The 17,578-nt window shown below is 55.1% G+C and overlaps 2 protein-coding genes across 6 annotated transcripts; one reads left to right on the forward strand and one right to left on the reverse strand.

Moving 5' to 3' along the window:
• Positions 1-530: 530 nt before the first annotated feature.
• Positions 531-9,450, reverse strand: CXHXorf40B (chromosome X CXorf40B homolog). Of its 5 annotated transcripts, none has more exons than XM_030807659.1 (6): positions 8,787-9,450; positions 8,034-8,100; positions 4,603-4,729; positions 4,220-4,501; positions 3,296-3,474; positions 531-817 (listed from the first exon to the last, which is right to left on the reverse strand). In XM_030807659.1, exons 4-6 carry the CDS (start codon positions 4,470-4,472, stop codon positions 767-769), a joined length of 483 nt encoding a protein of 160 aa, XP_030663519.1. In that variant the 5' UTR covers positions 4,473-4,501; positions 4,603-4,729; positions 8,034-8,100; positions 8,787-9,450; the 3' UTR covers positions 531-766. The 5 variants fall into 5 exon arrangements, with proteins under 5 accessions (XP_030663519.1, XP_030663520.1, XP_030663521.1 ...); XM_030807661.1 differs by having other exon boundaries at positions 543-815; positions 8,053-8,100; XM_030807660.1 differs by lacking the exon at positions 4,603-4,729 and having other exon boundaries at positions 8,053-8,100.
• Positions 9,451-15,314: 5,864 nt separating this feature from the next.
• Positions 15,315-17,565, forward strand: LOC115833370. Its single transcript, XM_030807662.1, has 2 exons — positions 15,315-15,354; positions 16,216-17,565. Exon 2 carries the CDS (start codon positions 16,504-16,506, stop codon positions 17,176-17,178), a length of 675 nt encoding a protein of 224 aa, XP_030663522.1. The 5' UTR covers positions 15,315-15,354; positions 16,216-16,503; the 3' UTR covers positions 17,179-17,565.
• The last annotated feature ends 13 nt before the right edge of the window (positions 17,566-17,578 follow it).

Raw genomic sequence — 17,578 nt, forward strand, 5'->3', positions numbered from 1 at the left:
GGGCCTGGCCCTATGGCACAATGTGACTGTCAGAAGATGGGAGACTTTTCTGGGAACTTGAACCACTCCTGTTTATACTTTTAGAAAAGGGAGAAGCTGAAGGCCATGCCACCTCTCTACTCCCCCAACACCTGGCCAAGGCCCCCTCTCCAGATTGGCTGAGAGCCACCTTTGTGACATCATGTGACAAATAAAGCAGATGATGAGTTAAGCCACTGGTTGCCCTGATACCGAGACTCTAGAATTTTGTGGACAGTATTTATTGGGCACGCCTACTCTGACTGAAGGCATTTTGGACTTGCTAGGACAGTGATAAGGGCCTTGGGTACAAAATGCTCCTGATTCTGGTGTAGCTCCATGGCGAGTCAGAACACTGAACAGGAATATGAAGCCAAGCTGGCCCCATCTGTTGGTGGAGAGCCAACAAGCGGGGGGCCATCTAGTTCTTCACCTGACCCAAATCCAGATTCCAGCGAGGTCTTGGACAGGCACGAGGACCAAGCCATGAGCCAAAATCCAGGCTCCCAAGATAACTCACCACCAGAAGACCGAAACCAACGCGTGGCCAACGTGGAAGACAACCCCAACCTTTTTAGGCTCTCCTTCCCAAGAAAGCTTTGGATGATTGTGGAGGAAGACACATTCAAGTCTGTGAGCTGGAACGATGATGGAGACGCCGTGATCATCGAGAAGGATCTCTTCCAGAGGGAGGTTCTTCAACGGAGAGGTGCAGAGAAGATCTTCAAAACAGACAGCTTGAAGAGTTTCATTCGCCAGCTGAACCTCTATGGATTCCGCAAAACACGCCCAAGCAACTCTCCAGGAAACGAGAAAATGATGGTAAAGTAGAAAGCATTTCTGTAATCCCTTTTCTCTCTTTCTCAAACATATCTTCATAGGACACCAATATAAATAATATACTGTAAGAGCTTAAGTGTCAAAGATAGCATTTTAAAATGTGAAATATTGTTTATTGAAAGATGAAAAGTATAGAACTTAAAAAGTATGGATTTTGACACTAAACTACAACCCCCTTAGAGATAATGTAAGCATCATATTATGCAGACCTGCGTATTACCTCTACGGGGTTGCAGTTTAATATCAAAATCCATGCTATTTATATATTACTGCCTTGATCTATGAATTGTTTATCTTTAGTCAGGTCATGCTGTAGAACATAACCACACTTGCTGCCACTTAAAGCATTCTTTTCTCCATTGCAAAACAAAATCATAATTTTGAGAGGTGGGAAAGGAATAATTTATCCCAGAACAACTAACATGTTTCATTTTGTTTCAGATCTACCGCCACTCCAATTTTCAGAGAGACAACCCCAGGCTCCTGGAGAATATCCAGAGAAATGATAACCTCAGAAACACCGCTCAGCAAGCGACCCGTGTCCCAACTCCAAAGAGAAAGGAGCTGGTAGCTACAAGACGCTCCCTACGTATCTATCACATCAATGCCAGGAAAGAAGGAATCAGAATGTGTCAGCGGGGAGCCCCCAGCGTTCAGGGATCCAGTGGCACCCAGTCCTTCAGGCGCTCTGGCATGTGGTTCAAGAAGAGGGCCACTTGGCTTCACCTGGGAAATGAGCCCCCTCAGGAACCAAATGGCCCAAGTGGGGAGGGCACCTCTGGGAATGTCACATTTGCATCTTCGGCTACTACCTGGATGGAAGGCACAGGGCAAGTGCCTAGTAGGCTGGTTTACTCAGATAATGGTAGTGTAATGTCTTTGTACAATATCTGTTACTACGTTCTGTTGGCCTCCCTCTCAGTCATGTCTCCAAATGAGCCCTCTAACAATGAGGAGGAGCAGGAAGGCTCCTCAGATTACAAGTGTAGACCCTGTGAACAGTTCAGAAACAATGCAAGTCCGTGAACTCACAGGCCACTAATGGCTCATAAAAGTTGCCATTTTCTAATGAGAAACACATTTTTGGTCTTAATAAAGAAAAACAAAATTCCACGAAAATAAATAATAAACAGTTTAAATGAGAACTGTTGTCTGTGTTCTTTTTAACCTTCTATATTATACACATCTCATTGGCAGAAGCCAGGGGAGGCTGGAAATCCTGTCCAAGACAGGCTTTGGTCCCCATTGTCCTCGTTTATTTGGAGAAGCAGCATTTTTACACACTCAGCAAAAGATGTTGCTAGGAAGGGTCGAGGCCAAGCCCAGGAAGACCTGGTCCCCTGAGATTGGCCTGCTGGTCAGGAGAAAGAATAGACTCCTGATTCCAGCAATATCTTTCTGTATCTTCAAACAGGAGATTGTTTCCTCATGGGTCCCTCCCAATGTTGCCAGGAAGTGTCTGATCAGCAGCTCAGCATCCCTAGCCTAGCATCCAGGGGCCTCCAAAGAGGCCCACTTGAAAGGCAGGCCACCCTATCTGCCATGGGATGTATGACCACCATAACATCCTGGCTCAGAAGAGAAGGGCCACTGCAGTCAATGCCTGGGGGGAAATGCCCATCATCTCATGGATAACAACTAGAAACTTTGCTAAATCACCAAAAAAAAAAAAAATCACTACAAAATAAAACAACACTACTGATCACATTTCCAAGTTAACCTCACTCTACTAGAGCTGTAATTTTGGATGTATCGCTAGGATAGGAAGTAGCTGTGTGATGCAGGTAACACACATGCTTCAGAAACTGACAGACACTTTCACAACAGAGTGAGAGTAACCTGAAAGGACAGACAGCTGCTCTAAGTCTGACGTCCTCTTCATCCTGGATGAGTCGGTTGATTAATGGCTAGTCACTACCAGGCAAACATTCAGTGCCAGGTCCCAGACTTTCTGTAATGTCGCCTGGATGCTAGTTACACATTTGATGAGTTTTGACCAGAACAAATCAGGGGAAAACATAGAATGAACCTCAAACACTAACCAGTCATCTACAACACATTTATTTGTACAATCCAGAAACTAGCAGAGCCAAAATTAGCAGCAATGCTGAGACATTTACTGGCAGCTTTTCCTTCTACCCTAAGGTCAAAGTACTTGAGACATTGCCTGTGTGCCTAAAGAGGCATCACACAAGGAAAGCCCCACCCCCTACTTCCTTCATCTGAGCAAAGAAACCTGTTTACATGCACAGTGCTTAGTGGGTGGGACTCTACAAAGCAGTGGAAATTCAGATTTAACCTAATGTATACAGGTCTGCATCATGCTGGCGAATTGAAGGTGTCATGATTTAGCTGGTTTCTCTGGAACATTCCTTTCAGGAGCCCACACTTGTCACACTTCATGCCCCAAAGGGATCAGGTGCTCTGGGATGTCTACCTGGAATACATCCTTGCCTCCTTTCCTAGGTATGGGCTCCAGTAACCACCTGGGGTTTGAAATCACAGTCAGGTACTTCTGCTTCAGGTTGGTCAGTACAGCTTGATTTTCTAGTTCCACAACCTCATCAGGAGTTAAGTCTTCGGGGCATTGCAAAGTTTCCCCAATGTCAACGAGTCCTGTACACAAAGAGAGATACACATGAATGCCTTTCACTTCCATAGCCCAAGGCCTGCCCATGTGACAACACGGTTACTCAAAGTCACAATCAATAGACAGTAAGATGGCATCAGTAGAATGACAAGAAGGGAGTCAAGTCCTTCTTCCACAGCTTTGATAACGAGCCAAACCCGATACAGGAAATGCTGGGAGAGGCAGGGGGAGGGCCTGGGAAGCTACAGGTGATGCCTGAGCAGGTCACCAGGGGACAGATGCTGATGTCTGGCCTCAGTCACCCAGAGGTTAGGGGACTTGCCCAGGGTGCTGTGAGGGGTGGGGCTGGGGCAGGCTCATGAAGCCAGGCAGGCAGCCCAACTCTAGAGGCCACCTGACCCATTCGGCGGGCTGGGCTGCTTTTCATGGTCTCTGCCACACATGTGCACTCACACATGTATGCACACAAACACACACACAGCCAAACACCACAAACACCATGTGCACATGGACCTGACCAGGCTTCTCACTGAGATCAGAAACAGGAACTGAGGCCCAGAGCGGAGAAATGATTTACCAGAGCTCGCGGAAGCTAGGCGTGCCAACCCCCAGCCCAAGGCCCTTGCCGTCCCTTTGAAGGTGTGTTGCCAAAAGGAACTGTGTTATACACGCCAATCAGTTCAGACGACAAGAGAAGCCCCCAAACTCCCAAGCAAGATCTTGGGTGGCAGCCCTAGGTGTTGTCTGCGCATTTGGTACATTGTCACTTACCCGCTATCACTCCTCGACCAAACTTTTCCCCTTCCCTGAGCAAGGCCTGAATCTGAGCAGGAGTCATCCCGAACCTCTCCACCAGCAGCTCCCGCCAGGCATCGCCTTCCCAGTCCCTGTGAGCAATGTGGATGGCGATGGTACAGTTCCTCTGGCTGCTCAGCAGGGGACGCCAGCGCGTCTCCACAGTCTTGACTCCATTTAAGACAAAGCCAGCATAAGGCTGCCGGAAGGAGAGGCAGCCAAACTTCATCTTCCCAAGCGCCCCGGGCCACCTGTGGCCTGCAGAAGCACAGAAACACGTCACACGCCAGCCCTCCAAGCTCATGGGCAGTGACCTGACCTTCCCCCCATGTCTCTCAGATGGCCTAAATCCCACTGACCTCGATGGTCTGCTGCTTCCGTCTGTCACTGATGTCCAGCACCACGGCAGGCCCAAGGGAAGGGGCTGGGATTTGGCTGACTCAGCCCATGGAGTCTTTGGGGCGGTCAGTAGTAGGGCAGGGACAGCTAGAGGAAGGCACAGGCAGGATAGCATGTGGTCAGTGCTATGACAGAGGTCACCGAGCCCTAGGGCAACACAGAGGACAGAGGGCCCCCTTGGCCTAGCCAGAGTGGAGAGTCGGGGCTGGTGTCAGCCCTCTTCCAGCACAGAGAGACAGTCCCAGGCTCTGCTTCTCTTCCTTTTCCCTGCTGTGCCCTGCCAATACTCTTAGTGCCCTGGCCCTGACGCCACCAAGGCACTGACCTTCCCGGCTCCTACTCCAGGGCTGCTGAGCCCACATCATTGATATCCAATCTCAGCTCTGCTCTCAGGATGCACCGTGACCTCAGATGGCCCCCAGACATCTCCTCTCTACCCCTCTGGGTGCCACCTTCCTCAAGCCCCTTTCCCCACCACTGCCTCCACCGTCAGCAGAAGCCCCCGACCCGATCTGAGCTGAGAAAACAAGAATGATAATCAGAACAACTGGCAACACCACACACGCCTCCCACGTGCCAGCCTCTGGGATGGCATGATCCTCAGATCATCAAATTGAATCTTCAAGTAACCCAGCAGGGTCAGTGGTACTGTGAGACCCACTCTACGGCTGAGGAGAATGAGGCACCAGCCCACAGTCACACGGGCTCTGACTTCCCACAATTCTTGCCCAGCCTCCTGCGCGTGTGGCTTGGGAGAGGGTCCCCTCCTCCTGCATGGAGGACAGCCCTGTGCCTCGGAAGGAGCCCTGGGCTTGAAGCCAGAGCCTCTGCCCAGTCACAGACTCTTGAGATGCCTCAGTTTCCACATGGCTGTGAGGATGGGAGACAAGGCACCAAGAGCACCCAGCTCAGTACTTGGCACCTAACAGACACAGTCAGAAATAGTGGCTGCCCTCACCCCTCACCGTCGTCATGATCATCAGGCCTATGGCCCTGCCCCTTGGCCCTGAACTCCACCCTTGAGCTGCCCCACTCCACTCTGGTTAGTATCTCTCTGTCCTTCCTTTCAGCACATAAACTCGACCTCTAGTACGTTCTATGATTTTAAGAAAATATACCCACCCTCATGAGACAAAGCCCTGATAGGGCCAAAGCTGCCTGGTATTCACTCCTTTCCCAATGCGCAGTGCAGCCTTCTGAGCTCCAGATCTCCTGCTCTTCTCCTGCCTCTGGGGTGAGCTGCCCCAGCTGAGCCGGTTGCCTGCTGTGCTCTGGACCCTGCTCCTCTGGCTCACTCCGGGCCCTGGGTGCCACCAGCCACCATCTATGCTCGCTCAGCATCCCTACTCTGAGCACACGCGCGCCTCCCGCTCTGCCTTCCTTCTCTTCAACCCTGAACAGCTGAGACCTCAGAAGAGCTGTCTGCATGCGCAGTCTCTGCTTCCTCTCTGAACCTTCTGCCCCCACCCCCACCTTTCTCCCTTTATTCCCCACCCCCCCACCACCCACTCCACTGACTGACCTATCCCCACAAGCACCCATGGCCGGCCTCATGCCAGTCCTGTCTTCATCTTAGTCCATACTCAGCAGCCCCGGCATGGCTGGGCACACTCCTTCCCTCCTTCTGGGACCCCTACATTGCTCACCGTCCTGCTCTGAATCCCGTGGTGCAGGCCACCCCCCTTCAGACTCAGCCTTAGGTGGACAGGCCCGTACATACTCAGGACCCCAACCATCACCACCAAGTCCACCTCCCTTCCACCTCTGTGAGTGGCATCACCAGCTACACAGTGTTCCTGCCCCAGACCTAGCTGCTCTCTGCCCTCCCTTTCTTTCCCACATCTGCGGCCCACATCCCGTGGCACTGTGTCCAAAACCAACACTGAATCTGATCCCTCTCCATAATCTCTATGGCCACAATCCCAATCCAATGCCCTAAAACCCCCTGCCTTCTGAAGAAGTCTCCTGATAGCACCCCCACCCCCGCCTCAGCACTTGTCCTCTGCACTCTTGTGACCACACTGCCATCGGAATGATCTTGGTACAGGGACAATGAGATTATATCACTCCTCTACTGAAAGCTTTCAAGGGCTCCCTGCCCCAACTAGCACAGAATCCACACTTCCTCTTGGGGCACTCAAGGTCCCTCCTGATCTGGCTTCCCACCCCAGCCACATCCTCTCCTCTCCCCTTTATTCACCACCCTGCAGCCACACAGGCCTTCCATCCCCTGAGGGAACATGCCAAGCTTGTTTCTACCTCAGGGCCTTTGTCAGTTGTGATGGGTTGCATTGTGTCCTCTTAAAATATGTATGTTGAAGTCCTAAACCCCAGCACCTCAAAATGTGGCCTTATATATAAAGACAGAGTCATTACAGAGGCAATCAAGTGAGACTGAAGCCATTAGGGTGGACCCACATCCAATGTGGCTGGCGTCCTTATGAAAAGGGGGATTGCAGAGACAGTCATGCACACAGGGAGAATACCATGAGAAGATAAACGCAGAGATAAGAGAGATGCTTCTACAAGCCAATGAGTGCCAAAGATTGCCAGCCAGCCACCTGCAGCTAAGAGAAAGGGACAGACCAGATTCTCTTTCACAGCCCACAAAACAAACGAACCTGACCAACACTTTGATTTCAGACTTCCATCCTCCAGAACTGCGAGACAATGATTGTCTGTTGTTTAAGCCGGCCCCTTTATGGTCCTTTGTTTCAGCCATCTTGGCAAACTGCTGTTCCCAACACATCTCCACAGGATAGGGCATGAGTTTTCCACTTAACAGCACATCAAGCCCATTCTTTCCACCTGACAATCTTCATCTACCTTGTTTTTCACTGCCTGTGTGATATCCCATTGTTGGTCGTCTCATAATTTGCCTGACTATTCCTCCACTGATGGAGAGTTACAAGTTGCTTCCCACTTTTGCCACTAGAAATGACATTACCTCTAACACTCGCTGTGTGAAGACATGCTGAAGGAAATGCCTCGGCCGTCTGGCACGCCCATCTAAGATGCTGATATCTGCCAGCAAATCACCTTCCACAAAGACTCACCCGTGTACCCTCCGCCAACCCATCCATGGTGCCATTTCCTAACACATTTGTGGCCCCTGAGCATCATTATTCTCCTGATGGGTGACAAAAGATCACCAGGTTCCTTGGTTCTCGATTACTTCTGACAGAGGCTGAATGTCCCTCACAGGGCCTGGTCACTTCCATCGGGATATGTGGCTACAGTAAACGCCTCTTTTCTGCCGCTCAGTTTCTTAGCCAACCCTATTCTCATCATCACCACAAAATCAGAACAAACGCGGACTGTGTGTGTGTGGAGTCCCTAGTAGGAACTGATGTAACTGAAAAGGCAAGAAGGGGGTTGAGTCCCCTCCTACCTGGTGCTGCAGAGAGTACCTGCTTTGCGACCAGAGGAGGAAACACTCTTCCACTTAGCTTCTTTACCTGCACAACAAGGAAGATAATGAGGAAAGGTCATTAAGTGCAAGACAGCAAAGCTGGTTAATGGCCCTAAGAAGGTCTTCTACTCAGCAGGCATTGGAAACCAAGAAGAGCTGGGAGGGCCGGTCCTAAGAGTAACACATGTGCACCTCACTCACGGTTTGGTTCTGCTCATCAGAGCGGTGGGACCCTCTGCACCTGTCTGGGTCACAGGGTGCACCAGCCCGCAGGGCAGAAAATCATTTCAGCAAGTTGAGTCACATTCCTAGAGCTGAGCACTCTCTCCAACCGAGGGGAGAAAAATGCCACTTCCCCTCCCATGGTCATCGGGCGAGGGTTTGGGGGGCCTAAATCCCATTGCCCACTGCTTAATTCTGGTTAGGTCATGCTGAGCACGGGGCCACAGGCCACAGAGCTATGCACCGCCCGGCCTGGGGTCCAGGCGAGCTTACAGCACAGGAGCCAAGCGGGAAGCAGGGAAGACCGGGACGAGGTGGGGCCGCTGTGTGTGGAGCAGCACTTGCAGACGCACGTCGCGGGTACATGCGCTTAGGAGGAGGGCCGAGACCCTGGCGAGAGCAGCGGACACGAAAGGGCGCTTCGGGCGCGCCCCAAACCCAGGGGAAAGAAACCCCAGCCCTCAGGTACCGTCCGCAAGAGGGCCGAGCCGGCATCAGGGGCCCTGGTACCTTTCAGCCGCCGCTGGTCTCACGGCCTCCGGACCCTGAGAGTCGTGGGCGTTCAGGGCCGACTCTGGCTTTTGGCCTCAGGGAAGAACAGTCCTCCGCCTCCTCGCGACCCAGCGAGGCCACCGGAGCCAGCGAGGAGACGTGGGCCGCGGTGAGAAGAGAGAGCGCCCGGCTCGTGTCAGGGCTGAAAGGTAGCTTCCGCTAACTCCGGGAAACCAGTGGCCATTGACAGGTGCTAGCAGTCCATAACTCTTCCGCTTTCATGCAGCTCCCGTCGTCCCTTTCATGAAGAACGTACGTGGGCGCGTAGTCACGCACGTACGTACATCACGCACGTACGCAGGAGGCACGTACTCAGCCGTGCCTATACACCGCCAAATCGCTAGGAAGCCACGTATTCCCGAAGCCACGCAGTAACGTCATCACGCACGTACGCACGCACTGGCCGCGAGGAGACGCTGTTCAGCTTACCGGATCCTGTCGCGCGCCAGCCAACCAGGACAAGGCCAGGGGAGCTCGAGACCGGCGGCCTGGACCAAGAACCGGAAGGAGGAAAAGGAACCGGAGGGAGGAAGAGGAAGAGGAGGGGCGGGACGAGGCCACCAGGCAGGATTTTTAAGCCCAGAGTTGCGAGACCAGCAGGAAGGAGCTGGGAGAAACCACTGGGGAGGGGCTGGGGGCGGGGCTGAGAGGAGGAGGGCGGAGCGGGGGGGGGGGGGGCGGGGAAGGGCGGAAGTGAGAAAAACCCCTGGGGCGGGGTTGAGAGCGGGGCGGGGACTTGAGGTGGGGCGGGGCTAAGAGAACCCATTGGGGGCGGGGCTATGGGCGATCTGGGCGAGGAGAGGCTGCAGGAGGAGCTCGCGGACCCCTGAGAACCAGCGCGGGGAGGGAGGGGGGCTGGTGAGAGGAGGAAGGTGGGGCTGAAAGAAACCACTGGGGAGGGGTTGGGGGCGGGGCTTTGGAAGCTGGTGCTGGAGAAGCAGGGAGGGGCTCGGGGAGGGGTGGGGCGGTGCTGAGGGAACCGCTGGGGAGGGGCTGGGGGGGCGGGGCTTTGGAAACAGCCATTGGAGAAGCGGGGCTGGGGGCGGGGCAGGGCCTAGGGGAACCTCTAGGGTGTGGCTGGGGGTGGGGTTTGGACGCAGCCATAGGAGAAGCAGGGCGGGGCTCAGAGAATGGTGGGACGGGGCTGAGAGAAACCGCTGAAGGGGCGTGCTGGGGGCGGGGCTTTGGAAGTACCTGCAAGAGAAGCAGGGAGGAGATGGGGAGAGGCGGGGCTCGGCGCGGGGTAGGGTTGAGAGAAACCGCTGGGGTGGGGCTGGGGGCGGGGCTTCGGAGGCATCCGCGGGAGAAGCAGGGCGGGGTTCGGGGCAGGGCGGGTCTGAGCGAAACCGCTGGGGAGGGGCTGGGGGCGGGGCCTTTTAACCGGCCGCTGGAGGAGCAGGGAGGGGCGGGGCTGAGAAACGTCTGGGAGGGGGCTGGGGGCGGGGCCTTGGAAGCAGCCACGGGATGAGCAGGGCGGGTTGGGGAAGCGGTTGTGGGCTGGGCTTTGGAAGCAGCCACAGGAGAAGCAGGGCGGGCCCGTGGCGGGGCGGAGCTGAGAGAAACCGCTGAGGAGGGGCTGGGGGCGGGCCCTTGGAAGCAGCCGCGGGAGGGGCGGGGTGGGGTAGAGCGGGGTGAGAGAAACCACTGGGGAGGGTCTGGGGTCGGGGCTTTGGAATAAGTGGCGTGAGGAGCAGGGCGGGGCAGTGAGAGAACTGAGCGAGGAGCAGCAGCGAGAGGACTCCGCGGACTTCTGAGAACCAGCTTGGGGGAGCGGCGGCTTGGGGAGGTGTAGTGTGGAATCACGAGAAAGCTCTGGGAGGGCCTGGTGCACAGCTCAGCTGCAGGGTGGAGCTGAGGGAAAGCCGGGCGTTTCTGGATGAGGAGCAGGGCGGGGCTGTGGCAAAGCGCTGTGGGAGCAGATGGGGCGGGGCTGCGGGAAAGAACTGGAGAAGGAGGAGCCAAGCTGCAGCAAGGCTGGCGGCTGAGAATGGCGGGGGAGGAGCTAGTGCAGAGCTGGAAGAAAAAGCTGAAAGGTTGTCGGGGTGGGCAGAGGGGTAGGAGAAGCGGGACGGGGCTAGAGGAGGCGGAGCTGGGAGCGGTGATGAAGGGGGAACAGGACGGGGCAGTGGGAAAGAGCTGTGGGAGGAAAAGCTGGGGGTAAGAAGCTGGGGCTGGGGCTGGGGCGGCAGCGGGGAGTGGGTCAGAGCTTTTGGAGGAGCCGCCTGCAAGAGGAGGGCGTAGTTGTGGAAAAGAGCTGTGGGCAAGTGCTGGGTGGAGCGGGGGCTGGGGGCGGAACTGTGGGAGGAACAGCTGGGGCGGAGCTGCCGGAGGAGGAGCTGGGGGCGGAACTGTGGGAGGAACAGCTGGGGCGGAGCTGCCGGACGAGGAGCTGGGGGCGGAACTGTGGGAGGAACAGCTGGGGCGGAGTTGAGGGAGGAGGAGCAGGGGGGTAGAACAGCTGGGGTGGAGCTGTGGGCGGAGCAGTTTGGGCGAAGCTGCAAGAAGAGAAGTTGGTGAGGGACTTGCAGGAGGAAAAGCTAGGGGTGGAGATGCTGGTGGAGCTGAGCCGAACTGGGGGTGAAGCTGTGGGTGGAGTTGGGGGAGGGAGCTGAGGCCCTTCTGTGATGCACCCTTAGGCAAGAGTCCAAACTTGCCCGCAGCGACCTAACTGCACCTTCAGTGTCTACCCCCAGAGTGCACAGAAGCAGCAAGAAGGGCCGGAACACTTGCCTGGGGTCCATGCAGCTCTAGGCTGAGTTTTGCAGGGCTGAGCCCCCCAGGCCTGCTCTCCTGTGTCCTAGCCGCTCTGTCAGTGCCTGCCAGTGGGGTCCAGAGGGACCGTCTCTTTAACGCCTGTTTTGCAAGTGATGAGAAACATCCCCACTCTTAATGTCTTGCCTCCTCCGACCTAAGTCGCCCAGCACACAGCCCAACTTCCCTGGCAAACTTGCTTTTCAAACTCTCTTCTCCATCTCAGTCACGGGCTCAGGTTCTGTAGTGCTGCCATGCTTTACTCCTCTGCCCTTCCCCTTATCTAGTCTCCCGCATTGACTTCATAACCAAGTTCTGGGTCCCTGCCTCTGGAGTGCCTGATGAGACAAAATGGCTCCTCGTCCTGCATCCTCGCTGCTACTTCCAGAATTCAGGCCTCCTGGTCTGGAGCCTGCACTGTTCCATGAGCCTCCTGACCAACCTGGAGGCCTCTGTCTTTCCTCCCTCAGGTCTGTCTTCCACATTCCATGGGCTCAGTTTCTAAGTCACAAATGTGTCCCCAGCAATCCTCTAGTGAAAACGCCGCCCGGCCTTCTCAGGTTAAAGTCCTAACAGTTCAGGAAGTGGGCTCAGCTCTCCCCACCCTTAAGCCGAACACTCTTTGGGTTCACGCTGTGCTGTTTAGTCACTGGTCCCCACCAGCCTGCTGTTCCAGGTCTCCTTGCTTTGCACCGGTGGTTCCCATGGCCTCGTCCTGGTGCACTCCTGGCCTCCTTCAAGGCAGAACTTTAACGTCACCTTCACAGCCCCACCCCAAGTATTAGGGACTTTCGTCTCCAGCTCTGGTAGCATTTTGTACCTCCCCCGTCCCCACCCCATGTTAGGCTCTTGCAACCCAGGGTGGTAATTGCTCTGTAAGAGTCTGTGGCTGCGGCAGGGCCTCTTGAGTTCCTTGAAGGCAAGGCTGGTGTTTTACTCATTTCCGAAACTGGGTGCCCAGGGCACAGTATCTGCTTAGTAAGTGTTGAATCAGCAAAGGGCTGCTTTCTTGTTTTTTCTAGTGAGATGCGCCTACTTCTCCTTGGAGAAGCTCGAGGAAGCAGGAATGCTGGAGATGAGGTGAGGAGGAGAGGGTCCCTCTTTATGGGATGTAGGCCGTAGGGGACCTTCAGATCACCAGTTCCAATTCCTATGCATGCTAGCATCCCCTCTTGGGTTCCTTCCCCCCAAGAATGGTTGCCAGCTTCTGCCGAACACCCCAGAATCTGCTGGGAGTGGTTTCAAATCATGAGTGAGGATCCCCGGGATGGTGGGTTGCCGTTGCTCCTCCCGTGGCCTCTTGTATGAAGAACTAGAACTCGCATAATGAGCTGGATAGTCACCATGTGGCTGCTAGCAGGGAAGCCAGTGGTGGCTACATAAGGGCTCCCTTTTCCAACTCTCCCAGCTGCTCCTCACTCTCACTCCTGGGTGTGCTGGGCAGTGGGGTGCAATGCGTACGTAGGTGCACACTCTCCCTGGGCGGCAGCGAGCAGCAGAGGTCTGATCTGTGGTCGGATGAGGAGAGGAAGTCCAAGTAAAGCAGCTGCAGTGGTGAGTGAGCCTAGGAAGAATGGCATCACCAGGCCAGGTAGGGATGCGGGTGGTGGTGGGCTACCCCTGAGAAAGGGACCAGAATGCACCTGAGTCTTGATTTTCATTCCCAATAGCAGGTCAGCACCAGACCTGAAAACGCTGTGATTTCTGCCTTCCACGCCACACTCTCTTCATCTGCTGCCTCCTCACTCCTCCTATTAACAATGTCCTGGCAGGAACGAGACTTTCCCCTCCGTCTCTTCACTTCTCTTAGCAGGTCAAGTCGGCCTTCACCTCCCAGACCCGTCCTGCTCTTCCCTTCCCCTGTGGGGCCCTCCGTGGATGCTCTGGAGCCCCGGGCAATAGTCAGCCAACTGCAGACATGCGGGGCCTTCTCGGGTTCCTTGCTGTGCTCGCATGAAACCACTGTGCCTGGCTGCACCCCACTAGTACACACTCAACTGACCCCCACTCCTGGGGCCAGCGGTGTGTCTCCTCAAGTTCTGCTTGCTTCTTCAGGCCTTACTTGCATGCCTATCGTGCCACACATCATATCTCTTTTAGGAAGTCCTTGCCTTTTCCAAAGATCCTGCTTTGCAGCTGACTGTACCCTCTGCCTGCCTCCCCCAGGATACTGCCTCCTTCCTGAAACCACAGCCCCCGCTCAGGTCTTCCTTCCTCATCAGCAGGGAGCCCCCTGCAGAGCTCCCTGTCCATCCTGGTGGCCTTCTGAGCCTCACCTCCCCTTCCTTCCCCTCCCCTCCCGTCCTGTCCCTTCCTCTCTCCCCGCTTCCCTTCCCTACCCTACCCTGTCCCCCCATCCCCCGCCCCCGACCCTGCCCTCTCCTGCTCTGTCCTCTCCCTCTGTGGCAGGCTAGCCTCCCTGGCTAGAGCTGTCCCTTGCGAATTTGCCGTCACCTTCCCTCTCTGTGCTCAGCATCACTGGCTGCACAGTCCCTCTCTTCCGCCCACATGCTCCCCGTGGGAAGCATTCTTTTTGCTCAGCATGATTTCTGTGTGACTCCTCCTGTTTTCTGAGCCTGTCACCCCCTTCCTCTTCCCTTGCCTCCCCACTGACACTTTCCAGAGTGCAGCCACCTCCCCTCACCGTGCTTCTTTGTCTCTGAGGCTCAGGAGGAAGTTGCCCTCCTCTGGAGAGGGTTCACGTTTGATTCTGCCTAGTGTTCTGGGGCACGGCCAGTCTGGGACCGCTTTGACCCTGATTCATGGTTTCCCTTCAGATGCTTTTTGGTCAGCCTGCTTTCCTCGTTTAGGAAATGGCTTTTGCCCATCTTTCTTTTTCTTTCGTTATTTTTTTTTAGACGGAGTTTCGCTCTTGTTGCCCAGGCTGGCGCAATCTCGGCTCACCACAACCTCCGCTTTCTGGGCTCAAGCGATTCTCCTTCCTCAGCCTCCTGAGTGCTGGGATTACAGGTATGCGCCACCACGCCTGGTTAAGTTTGTATTTTTAGTAGAGATGGGATTTCTCCTTGTTGGTCGGACTGGTCTCGTACTTCGACCTCAGGTGATCCACACGCCTCGGCCTCCCAAAGTGCTGAGATTACAGGCGTAAGCCACCGTGCCTGGCTTGCCCATTTTTCTATTGAGTCACTTGCCTTGTTGGTATGGAGTTGTAGGAGCTCTTTCTGAATTCTGCCTCTAACCCCATGTTGGTTTTTTGTATTTCAGAGACCTCGTCCGCTCAGGGGCTTGTTCTTACGTCTTTTGCAGGGCTGTTTTGGACTCAGTATTCACCTAAGCACTCCAAATTGTAAGTAACCCCAGAGGTCATAGAGTGTGCCACTGCTCCTCCATCTGGAGGCTGTGACCCCTCCCACAAGGAGAAGGTGCTCGCATGTGTCCAGTTCCCTGCCCATTAGATTAGAGAGGGCTCCCTTCTTTGCTCTCTTGCACTCATTTGTCCGCCTTTTAGCTTTCCTTTTCTGCCCTGACTCTCACAGGGTCGTGCAAATGTGCGATGTAGCAGGAGGAGAGAGGTAAAGTGGAGGAATAGGAGCTGGAGGGGAGGAGGAGGGAAGAAAAAAGGAAGGGGAGGGGGAGGAGAGGGAGAGGTGGAGGAGGGAAGGAGGAGGAGGAGAGGAGGAGGAGGTGAGACCAAGGAGAAGAGGTGAAGGAAGAGAGGAAGACACAGAAAAGAGAAGAAAGAGGAGGGGAGGAGACGGAGAAGAGGAGGAGGAGCAGCAAAGGAGAAAGAGGAGGAAGAGGACTAGAAGAGCAAGTAAGGAGGAGGAGGGGGGAGTAGGAGGAGTAGGAGGAGAGGAGAAGGACAGAAGGAGAAGGAGAGGCAGATGTGGAGGAGAGGAGGCGGAGGACAGGAGGGGATGAAAAAGAGGAGGAGAAGAGGAGAGGGATGAGGGCGGAGGAGGAAGAGAAAAGAACAGGAGAAGGAGAAGAGAAGGAGTGAGAGAAAAGAGGAGAAGGAGAGGAGGAGGGGGAGGACCGGGAGGAAGGGAGAAGGAGAGAAATAGCAGGAGGAGGGAGGAAAGGAGAAGAGATGCAGGAGGAAGAGGAGAGGATGAGAGGAGGAGCAGAGGAGGAGGAGAAGGAGAGGAAGAGGAGGAGATTTGGAGGAAGAGGAGAGGTGGAGAAAGAAAGGAGGAGGCGGAGAAGAGGAGAAAGCAGAGAGGAGAAGGCCGAAGAAAGGAGGACCAGGAGGAGAGGAGGAAGAGGAAAGGAGGAAGAGGAGGAGTAGAATAAGAGGAGCAGAGGAAAAGGAGGAGGGGGTGGGGGAGGAGTGGAGAGGAGAGGAGGAGGAACAGAGTTGGAGGAGGTGGAAGAGAGAAGAGGAGAAGGAGGAGAGGAAGAGAGAAGGAAATAAGGAGAAAAGTAGGAGGAAGAAGAGAGGAGAGAAAGAGGAGAGGATGAGGAGGAGGGGAGGAGAAGGAGAGCAGGAGGTGGGAGGAGGAGGAGAGTAAGAGGAGGAAATGAGGAGGAAGAAAGAAGGACAGGAGGTGGAGAGGAGAAAGAGAGAATTAGGAGGGGAGGAAGAGGGGAGGAGAGGAGGAGAAGGAAACGAGGAGGAGGAGGAGGCTGCAGCACCCTTATCAGGTTCCAGTTCTCGGTGCGCCCCGTTCTGCAGGACACTCTCCTGTGGTCAGCCCTGGCCTGCGGAGGATTCCTGCGCTGGATCTCTGAGGGATGCTGGTGCCCTCTCTCCAGCACATTCCTGATGCCCTTGCTGACACATGTGTCCTCTGGGCCCTCTCCTGAAACCTGACCCTCCGGGGTGTCTTCTGGCCTCACCTCTTCTGTCCAGTTCCAGCAAGCTCACTTTGCTTAGCGTTTGAATCCCTTCCTTCACTGTCTGCCGTGACAATTCGGGCCTTTCGCCGTCACTCAGGCCTGGACCATCACTGTTGCCCATCCCATGCCATCAACAGGTTTGCCCCATCCCTTCGGCTCCCTACCAGGGCATTCAGTTGTGTTGAGCAGCAGAGTGTCTCCAAGTCCCTTATCTAGCCTTCGTTTCCAGCCCCCACTGGTTGAGCTGCATCCGGGTCCCATCCCACCGGGACCCCCCGGGGGATGCAGGTGCATGCTGATCCTGCAGCTCCTCAGGGGTGTCATCGCTTTCCCCCTTCCCAGACCCAGCACACCCTGCCTGCGGCGCTGTGCTGCACCTTCACTCTGGTCACGGGTCTGGCAGTCGGCTCACCAATTCCTCCTGCTTCCCTGGGACTCGCCGGCTTTTAGCACTGCAATTCACTCAGCAAACTGGGACTGTTGGTCACCCTACCTGGCAGCCAGTGATAAGGTGAGGGCCACTCCTGGGAGGGAGGACACCTGTGGGGAAAATTCTTGTGTTATTTATTTCTCCTTCGGGATATGGTGTCTGCGGCGCTTCATGGCAGGGAGTGGGCTGATGCTGCGGGCTCAGAAGTTTCAAGGGCATCTGGGGAGACCAGATATTCCGAGACCTTCTCCTAGATGTGCCTGTTCCATGTATCGGGGACGCAGGTTTTCCCAACAGGGCTTGTGTCATTGGCATGACAGACCTGCCTTGGCTGAGCGTTCAACTGTCTTTGGAGTTCAGCCACCTTAGCAAGTCCTGGGTTTGTTCTTCAGACTTTGCTGCTCGCCCATTGCCTGGATCAGGGGCTGCTTTGTAAACCACCAGGAAGACTCCAGTGTTTCTGCTTAATTTTTAGATGTTTGTTAATTGCTCTTGGCCTCTCATTAATCCCCTGTGGGTCATCCAGGAAACATACTCACCACTGTCTGTTCTCTGAGTTTTCATTTCCAGGCATCTGCCCTGCCTGGATCTCCTCACCTGCCAGGAACTTCCTCTCCACGAGCCGGCCATCCCAGCAAAAGTTCTAACACCAAAGGTCTGGCAACTAGCCTGCCATCTTGTGCCTGGAGCCGCCTGCGTGCCACCTACCCCCGAAGATGGGAACCTCGTTGCCAGTTGGGCAGATGCAGGGCAATCCTGTACTAAGCCC

The sequence above is a fragment of the Nomascus leucogenys genome, chromosome X (assembly GCF_006542625.1).
Source record: "Nomascus leucogenys isolate Asia chromosome X, Asia_NLE_v1, whole genome shotgun sequence".
In the NCBI taxonomy this organism is placed as follows: Eukaryota; Metazoa; Chordata; class Mammalia; order Primates; family Hylobatidae; genus Nomascus; species Nomascus leucogenys.

Bases quoted from the DNA above. Each gene is read 5' to 3' on its own strand.
- LOC115833370 (XM_030807662.1), top strand. From the start codon at position 16,504: ATGCCATCAACAGGTTTGCCCCATCCCTTCGGCTCCCTACCAGGGCAT.
- CXHXorf40B (XM_030807660.1), bottom strand. From the start codon at position 4,472: ATGAAGTTTGGCTGCCTCTCCTTCCGGCAGCCTTATGCTGGCTTTGTC. The intron at 3,475-4,219 runs GTAAGTGACAAT...CTTTGTGTACAG, and splicing joins TGGTCGAGGAGTGATAGCGG to GACTCGTTGACATTGGGGAA. The intron at 818-3,295 runs GTAGACATCCCA...CGTTTCCTGGAG, and splicing joins GAGGCAAGGATGTATTCCAG to AGTTGCTTGGGCGTGTTTTG.